Source organism: Equus quagga, chromosome 2 (genome assembly GCF_021613505.1).
Source record: "Equus quagga isolate Etosha38 chromosome 2, UCLA_HA_Equagga_1.0, whole genome shotgun sequence".
NCBI classification, from domain to species: Eukaryota; Metazoa; Chordata; class Mammalia; order Perissodactyla; family Equidae; genus Equus; species Equus quagga.
This window is the reverse complement of record NC_060268.1, coordinates 127948649-127959134: the sequence shown is the minus strand read 5'-3', so window position 1 is coordinate 127959134 and position 10486 is coordinate 127948649. Positions and strand designations below refer to the sequence as shown.

The 10486-nt window shown below is 39.3% G+C and overlaps 1 protein-coding gene across 1 annotated transcript in view; it reads left to right on the top strand.

Moving 5' to 3' along the window:
• The first annotated feature begins 265 nt into the window (after positions 1 to 265).
• KIFBP (kinesin family binding protein) overlaps positions 266 to 10486 on the top strand; it is a 38655-nt gene continuing 28434 nt past the window's right edge. The window contains exon 1 of the mRNA XM_046655174.1: positions 266 to 735. Coding sequence (XP_046511130.1) covers positions 310 to 735 — 426 coding nt within the window. The 5' untranslated portion in view covers positions 266 to 309. The remainder of the gene's footprint in view (positions 736 to 10486) is intronic.

The following is a 10486-nucleotide window of genomic DNA, read 5'->3' as shown; positions in this document are numbered from 1 at the left end:
CCTGATATCTTTATATAGATACAACATCACGGGGTCAAGAAAGAGAGGGAGGACCTGACTACTTCAGAGGGCGGGGCAGCCCCTGTGCCCACCCTCATTGACAGCTTTGCTTCCATGACAACGGTTGCTATGGTGACCACTACGCCTTCCCATTGGTCAGCGCAGAGCATATTGCGGTTCCCTTGGCGGACTCCATTGGTTACCGTTCTGCGGCGGCGTGTCGGGGCCGTAAGTGAAGTGTCGCAAAGCAGAAAGAAGGCGGGAGCCCCGATTGCAAACATTGAGGAACCCTAGGCTGTACAGGCCGCTATGGCGGACGCTCCCTGGGCAGAGATTCGTGAGAAATTCCAGGCCGCGCTGGCCTTGTCGCGGGTTGAATTGCATAAAAACCCCGAGAAGGAACCGTACAAGTCCAAATACGGCGCGCGAGCGCTGCTGGAAGAGGTCAAGGCGCTGCTGGGGCCCGCGCCTGAGGACGAGGATGAGCGGCCTCAGGCCGAAGACGGCTTGGGCGCGGGGGACCACGCCCTCGGGCTGCCGGCTGAGGTGGTGGAGGCCGAGGGGCCCATCGCCCAGGGGGCAGTGAGGCTGGCGGTTATCGAGTTCCATCTAGGAGTGAACCACATCGACACCGAGGAGCTGTCGGCGGGGGAGGAGCATCTGGTGAAATGCCTACGGCTGCTGCGCAAGTACCGCCTGTCGCACGACTGCGTCTCCCTCTACATCCAGGCGCAGGTGAGAGTGGGGCCCCCGCTGCTGTCGGCCAGAGCCGAGGGGATGGAGAGGGGCCCCAGTTCTCGCCAAGGCCAGGGGCACATGTTGTAAGGCACAGTTTGTCCCCGCGTTGTTGAGGCTTTGGGATAAGCGGCCTCCAAACTCCCTCTCCACCCTCATTGCCCACTCCAGCCCATCACCTGCTGCTTCGCTTAGTCGTGGTCATCGCGTTGGTTGCCCGAGATAACCTATATCGTAAATGCCCTTTCCGCCTCTTCTCCACCAGCCCAGATCCTGTTCATTCAATTAGGAAAAAATCCAAAGTAATTTAAGTCTTGAAGTCCCAAGGAAATTACAAAGAATGCCTGGAGTACATTCTTAGTTTAAAGCAAGGTATCTAAAATCTTCCGTTTCTATTCTTGCCGTATTCACTTTGTTTGCTCCCCAGGGAATTCCTGCCTAGCCCTCAAAACCTATCTCAAGAGTGACCTCATATTTTTAGTAACTTTCCTTGGGTCATTTTGTTTCAAACTTATTCCTCCCTCCTACCTTTGAATTCTTATGATACTTAGTTTCCCAGTTATATGGTACTTGGTTCATTAATAAATCTAACATTCTCGTCGGGAACATAACACTTCAAAATACAAATATGTACGAACTCCTTGTATGTGCCAGCTTCTTTGCTTAAGCCCACAAACCCTTAAACAGTAGTTGCAGATCCTAATGTATGTGATCCAGGGAACATTTACCAAAATTGATCATATGCTAAGTAGGGCTCAAAGGAAAACCTCAAAATTAAGAAGGAAATTGTATAGGTCATATTCTATTGTCATGACCCAATAAATAAAAGTTATATAATAACAGGAACTTTATCTCTTTTTGCTCGCTATTTATAACCTTAGTACCTGGCACATAGTAGGCCATTCTTAATATTTGTTGAGTGGATGGATGATGTAATGAAATTCATAAGATGTTGAATTCAAACAAAACCTCAATTTTCTTTAACCGTATGGCTGCCTAAGATCTTAATAAACATTTAAACAATTACTCCAATATTTCACAAATAGAATTCGAAACCTTCCTTAATGTAATATAGAATCTCCATTCTATTTTAATACCTCAAATCAGGATGCATCTTCAAGCTAATAGATTTTGTGTCATAATTTACTTGGCAGTGTTTTGTTGATGCATAAAATAATTGTGTATCTTAACAAATTGTGACATCTTACATTCAGTGAAATGTAGTATTTCAAACAGCCTTTTCTGAAGGGTGAAGTATTAGAAGTATCTTTGCTAAAATCAGGAACAAAACCTCAATTAGAAGTTCTGGCCATTGCAATAATATAGAAAGCAAATAAGAGTTACTAATTTTGGAAAAATAAAGTAATTTATAAAAATAAATATCATTTGCACATGTGATCCTTGTATACCTAAAATACCTAAAGTCATCAACTAAAAAACTGTTGGAATTATCAGTTAAGTAAAGCAGAGAATATAAGGTAGATATATAGTATCAGTAGTATTCTTGTATACAAGCAATAACTTGTTAAAAATGTTTTTAGAAAGTGCATTCACAAAAGCAGTATTAGGGGTTATAGAACTGGTAATTTTCTAAGGCGATATACCATGTTCCTGGGTGGCAAGATTAAGCATAATAGTATTATTCCGATATTCATTTATAGGTATGATGCAGTTCCTGCTGAAATCACAATAGGCTTTTTTCTTGGAACTTGACAAAATGAATATGTTTATCTGAAAGAATAAAGAAAAGTGAATATAAAAATATGAAAAGAGGTCTTCCCCATTTTACAGAGGAGGAAACTGCGGCACAGAAATGCTGACTAATTTGCAGACAGTCACATTGCTGCTGACTGGCAGAGGAAAAGGCCAGAACACAAGCTTGTGTTTGGAAAGGTGTCCTGACCTCAGAAGGAGGCAGAGGTTTCCCGAGCTCTGACACTGCCTGAGCTCACCTGTTTCGTTTTGGATCCATGTGTGCTCAGCAAGGGCTCTGCCGAGTGCTGGGGATGAAGACGTGAAGGATTTTAGGGAGTCACTCTTGTGAGAGAGAAAATTAATGTAATTATCAACTGCACATTGTGGTGAGTGCTTTGAAGGAAAAGTGCCCCAGGGCTGTTTGGCAGTTGTGTTATTTCAGGTAGGGGCTTAAATCCTATTTAAACCAGTTTTTACAAGAATTATTCTAGGCTTTTGCAGCTCTCTAGTGCGTTACATCGTTAAAGGGAAACTGGATTTAGGTAAAGCAAATATATATAGTTCTTAGATTTTACTTTCCACCCTCCAGTTCTCTAGGAATGGACTGTATTTCCATGATTTCCATTGAATATATTTGATCTTTGGTATGTTGGTACAAAGCATCATAATAGTCTAGAGAAATCATGAGATGTGAAAGCATGAGACTAGAGGTTAAGTCCTCTTGCTTCAGATAAAACTTGACCTTCACTTCTCTGAATTTTAATTTTTTCTCGTGTGAGGACAAAAATAACTGAAGGCAGTTAGGTGCTACTCTAATGTTCTTGGTTATTAATTACAGAACAATTTATTAGGCCTGCACATTTAGAAGTATTTTTAAACCAATTATGTGAAATGGTGTCTTGCAGAATAGGAAATTGTTTTTCATATGTAAATATTTGAACCGAAAGGAAGGCTATATTTGCAATGAACATTCTTTTCGGAAAGCGGGTGGTCTGAGTCTCCTATCATAACAGATTACAAATTAAATCATAAATGTGCTGGAAGACTCATCTTGGGATACACAGATCTGGTTCAATGTATTTGAGAATTTGGCTCGATTAACCAGTCTTATTGCTGGTACAACTATTTGAGGTGACCATGGTCCTTTACAAAGAGGCCCCTTACTGGAGGTGGTAAAATCGAAGAGGGCTAATCTGTGCTGTTAGGTGCATAAGGGACAGAGGAAAAAGAGAGAGGAGCGAAAGTGAAAAGGATGTGTGCGTTGAAGAGTAGACATTGTTTGCCTGTCTCTGCCTTAGGCTTAAGTTGAAAACCACCTAAGATATTAACTATTAGCTATGGCAGGATTTGATCTTAGTTGTGAAACACTGCTAAAGGTCTCCCATTGTCTTAGAATTATTTCCCAATTCTGACAATCTCAAAGTTAGTGTAAGTTGTTAAAATACTATACCTTTTTTGGAAGTGGGAGGAGATGGTTATTTCCTGTACTTCTGGAAGGATTCGGAGGTGTGTGCTCACAGAAAATAATTTAGACTTGAAAATTGCTTATGAGAAATGACAGTCACTTCAAGTGACACCTACTTTTATGAAGTCTGTGAATTCAATTCTTTATGATTCTTTTTTGTTTTAAACATTAGCTTCAACTTATTTCTTTTTCTTTTTGGTGAGGAAGATTGGCCCTGAGGTAACATCTGTTGCCAGTCTTCCTCTTTTTGCTTGAGGAAAATTGTCCTGAGCTAACGTCTGTGGCAGTCTTCCTCTATTTTGTATATGGGATGCTGGCAGAGCATGGCCTGTTGAGCAGTGTGTAGGTCCACGCCTGGGATCCTAACCCAAGAACCCTAGGCTGCTGAAGTGGAACACACGAACTTAACCACCACACCTCTGGGCTGGCCTTCTTTATAATTCCTGAAAGGAAGACAACCAGTCCTCAGGTCTTACACGTTCATTTTAGAGGCAATCTTAAATAGAAATGTACCACATTGAGAATTACCCTTTCCTTGGAGATTCACTCTGAATGTGTAAGCTTCTGCAGTGACTTTAATCTTAGTCCAAATTTTGAGAAGCATTCTCTAGCTAGCAAAACTAATGCAAGTGGTTTTTACAGATTATTTTCAGGTAAATGTAAAGACAATAAGATAATTCCTTTAAGCAAGTAGAGTTGACAACATATTAATTTATTTGTATAATAAGCATTTATTGAGACCTTTAAGCACAGCACTGAGAGTCTATGGAGGATTCAAAGACCAAAGAGGTGAAATCACTGATTCTAAGGAGTGTCTAATTTAGCAGGCAAGCAGAAGACGAGAACATGAATGTTTCTTGTTGAAGGTAGTATTAAATAACTGTCATGGTTGCTTCTAAGCATGTGCTTTGGTGGTTCAAAGGAGAGAGAGAAAAAGAGTGCACCAAGAAAGGCTCTGTGGAGGCTGGTCCCTAAAGACTTGGTATGATTTGCTATACAGCATGGCACTCGAGGGAGGCATTCCAGAGAGAAAACAGCCCAAGCAAAGGTTGAAAAGTGTGTGGCAGTTATTTACCAGTTTTCATCAACAGCACTCTTCGCATTCCTCTGTTATTAGCACTTAGCCCATGGTGTTGTAATAATATGGTTAAATGTGTGCTTCCACCACTATTCATTAATTCAGCATATATTTGTCGGTTGTCTTCATATACTATGTACTGTCCTGGGTGCAAAGATATAGCAGTAAACAAAGCAGAGATAAAAATCTCTGCCCTCGTGTAGCTTACATTCTAGTGGCAGGCAAGACACACAACATAAACACAGTAAGTAAATTATATAATGTTAAATTATATAATATGTTAGAGTACAGAGGATGACATAAACTAAATCAGGGAGATGGAAAATGCTAGGGGGTGAAATTTTAAATAGGTTAATCAGAGCAGGCCTCACTGCAAAGAAGGCATCTGAGCAAAGCCTTAAAGGAAATAAAGGAGCAAGCTGTAGGGCTATCTAGGGGAAGGAGAACAAGTACAAAGGCCGGGAAGCAGGAGTGTGCCGTGTGGAGAATCATCTTTAGAGAGACAGGAGGCTGTTGTGATAACATATGGGAGACATGAAGGTGGCTTGGATCGGAGTGGCAGTAAAGGAAGTGATCTTCACTTTAGGTCTTGGAGGTATAGTGACTGTGGTTCTAAATGGCTATGAGGTAGTAAAGGAGTAGCCCGTCCATCTAAGTGAAATTTTTGTGGACAGACCATGTCTTCCTTTGTTCATGATGATGACAAAAATGGGAGGCTTACTCGATTCCAGATATGGCTGAGGATGGATTGATCACAGAAGATTAGCTGTAAACAGCTTTTGCTATTTTGGATCTGGCAAAATCTTTGAGTCTAAAATCTTAGAAGAAACCAAAGTTTTCATTGATGCTATTGAAATATGCAAAGGTAGACCTTTCCTTTTGACTTTAAACAATTAATAACAAATGCTGTTTCAAACATAACTGATCTGATCATTTTTGGAAAACAATTTGCTTATGAAGACACTGATTTTCAGCACGATCGAGTTATTTGGTGAAAATGTGGAGCTGGCTGCCAGTGCCTCAGCCTTTCCATGGATTGGCATCTTACCTCTTGGAAAACATCAACAGCTGCTTAGAAATGCAGCTGTGGCCTACGATTTTTCTCCCCAGGCTTATTGAAAAAGTTCCTGGTGACAAAAAGCCTCAGTTGCCTCAGCATTTTGTTGGTGCTTATTTAGATGAGATGGATCAAGGTAAAAATGACCCATCGTCTGCTTTCTCCAAAGAAAAGCTAATTTTCTCTGTGGATGAACTCATCATTGCTGGAACCAAAACTATAACCAATGTGCTATGGTGGGCAGTTCTTTTCATGGCCCTTTATCCTAACATTCAAGGACGGGTTCAGAAGGAGGTTGATTTAATTATGGGACCCAGTGGGAAGCCATCTTGGGATGACACATGCAAAATGCCTTATATTGAGGCAGTTTTGTGTGAAGTTTTAAGATTCTGTAATATAGCGCCATTAGGGATTTTCCATGGAGCCTCTGTAGATGTAGTTGTATGTGGTTATTCCATTCCTAAAGGCAAAGCAGTTATTACAAATCTTTATTCTGTACACTTCAATGAAGAGTACTGGAGAGACCCAGAAGTATTCTATCCTGAGCAATTTCTGGACAGCAGTGGACTTTTTGCCGAGAAGGAAGCTTTGCTTCCTTTTTGCTTAGGAAGAAGAGATGGTCCTGGAGAACAGCTGGCTCAGTGGAAATGTTCCTGTTTTTACAGCATTGCTTCAGCTGTTTCACTTGCATTCTCCAAATGAACTGGTTCCAAATCTGAAGCCCAGGTTAGGCATGACATGCCAACCGCAGCCTTACCTCATCTGTGCAGAAAGACACTGAAAGTGCATGGATGTTTTGTGGAACAAGACTATGTGTTCACCTCACCTCTGAACCTTGTTTAATTAGTCTGTGTGTTTAGACAAAAGTCACAGCGTCATAAAGCCAATGAACACAGATCTGTCTTTAAAAACAGTACTACTACTAATAATAAGCAATAATAAGCATTAGCTATGAAAAAAAAAGAAAAGTAATGCACTAAAACTAGCCTGCCAGGTACTAAAACAGTTAAGCAATAGTAATTTAATTAGATTCGGTTTGTGCTAGACTGTTTCCAAATTCTATTCAGTTGATCTGTTTATTCCATTACCACACTAGAGCATTTTATTACATTTAATATTTGCTATACATGATGAGAGATTTGACCTCACTAATGATAAGCAAACTAAAAGAATGAAATAGAAAAATTGTAACATTGGCAGAAATTATTAAAGATATTTATTATACTCGTTGTTGAAGAGATTGAGGAAATGGATACTATCCATTAGCATTATTGCTAGTGGAAATAGAAATTCATAGAACTTTTCTGGAGATGAGTAGTTGTCAAAACTCTCGAGTCAATGAGCTGGCCCAGTGGCATAATGGTTAAGTTTGGTACACTCTGCTTTGGCAGCCCAGATTCTCGGTTCAAAACCTGGGCGTGGACCTACACCTCTTGTCAGCCTTGCTGCTCACTGGCAGCGATCCACGTACAAAATAGAGGAAGACTGGTACAGATGTTAGCTTAGGGCTAATCTTCCTCAAGCGAAAAAAAAGATTGGCAACAGATGTTAGCTCAGGGTGAATCTTAGCAAAAAAAGAACGGAAAAACAAAAAAACTCTTGAGTCAAGACTTTGACTTATAAGTTCCACATCAATATTCTAAAACAATATTGGGACAGGTATGCAAAGGTATGTTAACATGGATGTTCATCACAGCATTGTTAATTTAAAAAAAAGAATAAGTATCAGTCAGTAGATCGATGGTTAAATATGTTCTGGTACATCCATAGAGAAGAACAGTATGCAGCTATTAAAAATAATCATTTATATTTGTTAACCAAAATTATCAATATTAAGAGGGAGAGGGAAGACCATATGGCATGTTTGGAATTATGTAGAATGATTTCATTTGCGTGAAAGACTACCTATACATGTGTGTGTGTGTCTATGTGTAGGAAAAAGTTTGAAAGTGTCAGTTCATGGGGGATTATAGTGTTCCGACTGCTTTGACTCAATCTGGTGTCTCCTTCCTGGGACACTATAGATATACAGGATGTGGACCCACGTTAGATTATCAAAAGAGACTGTCCGCTTCTGTCTTCACCAGGTTCTGGGGGCCATAGGGAGATTTTCCTCTGGTTTTCTTCTAATTTTTGCTATCGGCAGTATACACTTGCATTATCATTTTGAGTGATATTTAACTAATTCACTGTAGTAAAATTCCCTGAAAAATTAGATTATTCTCCCCACTGCCAGGATATATATGTATAAGGAGTACCTTTTGTGTGTGTTGATAGCTTTATTGAGGTACCATTGACATACAATAAACCCACATATCTTAAGTATACAATTTGATGAATTTTGACATAGGTATATACCCATGAAACAATCGCTGCAGTCAAAGTAATGAACATAACCATCACCACTGAAAGTTTCATTGTGCTCCTTTGTGATCCTTCCCTCCCTCCTTTATTCTCTCTCCCTTCTCCTTGTCCTCCTCCTCTATGTTTTCTAAATTTTCATTATGGAATCATACAGTGTACATACTCTTCTTTTGTTCTGACTTCTTTCACTCAGCATCGTTGTTTCATCGCTGTGTCTGAGATGATCATGTTTGTTTCTTTTTTAGTCTGTTAATATGGTGAATTACATTGATTGATTTTTCAATGTTAAACCAAAGTTTCCTTCGTGTGATAAACTCCACTTAGAGTTTTTCCTAAGTAAAACTTGGGTAAAGTATTACACTTTCTATATATTGTTGGAGTCAATTTGCTAAAATTTTGTTAACATTTTTTGTGTGCACATGAAGGGTATCAATCTGTAGTTTTCTTGTTAGGCCTTTGGTTTAGTATGAGATGGGAAGTGACCTTTCCTCTTCACTTTTCTGGAAGAATTTGTGTAGATTTGGTATTGTTTCTTCCTTACATGTTTGTGGAATTCACCAGTAGTACTTTTTTAGCTGTTTTTATTTTATATTTGACTTCCCCAGGGTCCTGCAAAGGACCTCATAAGTAGTATAGAGGAGAGAACTAACCAATCTCAGTACATTGTCACTATGACCTGCGGTCCTAGACACTGAGGACTGAGCAAGTCGCTTAAACATATGCATATAGAATAGGTATATTATGTGAAGCCAGGAGACCAGCAGTCTCTGTTCCAGGAGAATGATCAAGTTACCTTGGAACTGAGGGTTTCTAAACATTTTTTGTCATGTGCCCCTTTTGCAGTCTAGTGAAGCCTGTGTTTCATAAAACAATAATGATTTTAAATGTATAAAATAGAATGTAAAGAATTACAAAAGAAACCAACAATATAGAAGTTATTGAAATATTTTTTCATGTGTGTTTGTTTTAATTAAGATTATGATAGTTTACAACCTTGTGAAACTTCAGTTGTACATTATTGTTAGTCATGTTGTAGGTGCACCACTTCACCCTTTGTGCCCTGCCCCCACTCCCCCTTTCCCCTGGTGACCACCGATCAGTTCTCTTTGTCTATATGTTAACTTCCACCTGTGAGTGGAGTCATACAGAGTTCATCTTTCTCTGTCTGACTTATTTCACTTAACATAATACCCTCAAGGTCCATCCATGTTGTTGTGAATGGGACGATTTTGTCCTTTTTTATGGCTGAGTAGTATTCCATTGTATATATATACCATATCTTCTTTATCCAGTCATCAGTTGCTGGGCACTTAGGTTGGTTCCACATCTTGGCTATTGTAAATAATGCTTCGATGAACATAGGGGTGCATGGGACTTTTGGAATTGCTGATTTCAGGTTCTTAGGGTAGATACCCAGTAGTGGGATGGCTGGGTCATAAGGTATTTCTATTTTTAACTTTTTGAGAAATCTTCATACTGTTTTCCATAGTGGCTGCACCAGTTTGCATTCCCACCAACAGTATGAGGGTTCCTTTTTCTCCACAACGTCTCCAACATTTGTCACTCTTGGTTTTGGATATTTTTGTCATTCTAACAGGTGTAAGGTGATATCTTAGTGTAGTTTTGATTTGCATTTCCCTGATGATCAGTGATGATGAGCATCTTTTCATGTGTCTGTTGGCCATCCTTATATAGAAGTTATTGAAATATTTTTTAAAACAAATGTGTGATATAGTAATATATGTGCTTCTTTATTAACATATTAAATAATAATACCTAATGATGTATCTAATAACTTCCGTAATTTTAAAGTAGCAAGTGAATATAAATGATATTTTGAGAGATCTGAAAATTGTAATATGAAGATTTTTTCACTTCTATGGGTCACAAAATCCCAGGTACTGTAATACTGTTGCATTTTGTTTCCTGAATTCCTAATTGGAAGAAGTGCTAAATTTTAGTAGGACATAGTAAAAATAAGTTTGTGATATTTTCCCCATCCACATTCAAAGACTCTGAATTCTCTTCGTGGATATCTTGTGGGTTCATGAGCCCCAATTTAAGAACGTGCATTGAAAACTGTTTCCTTATT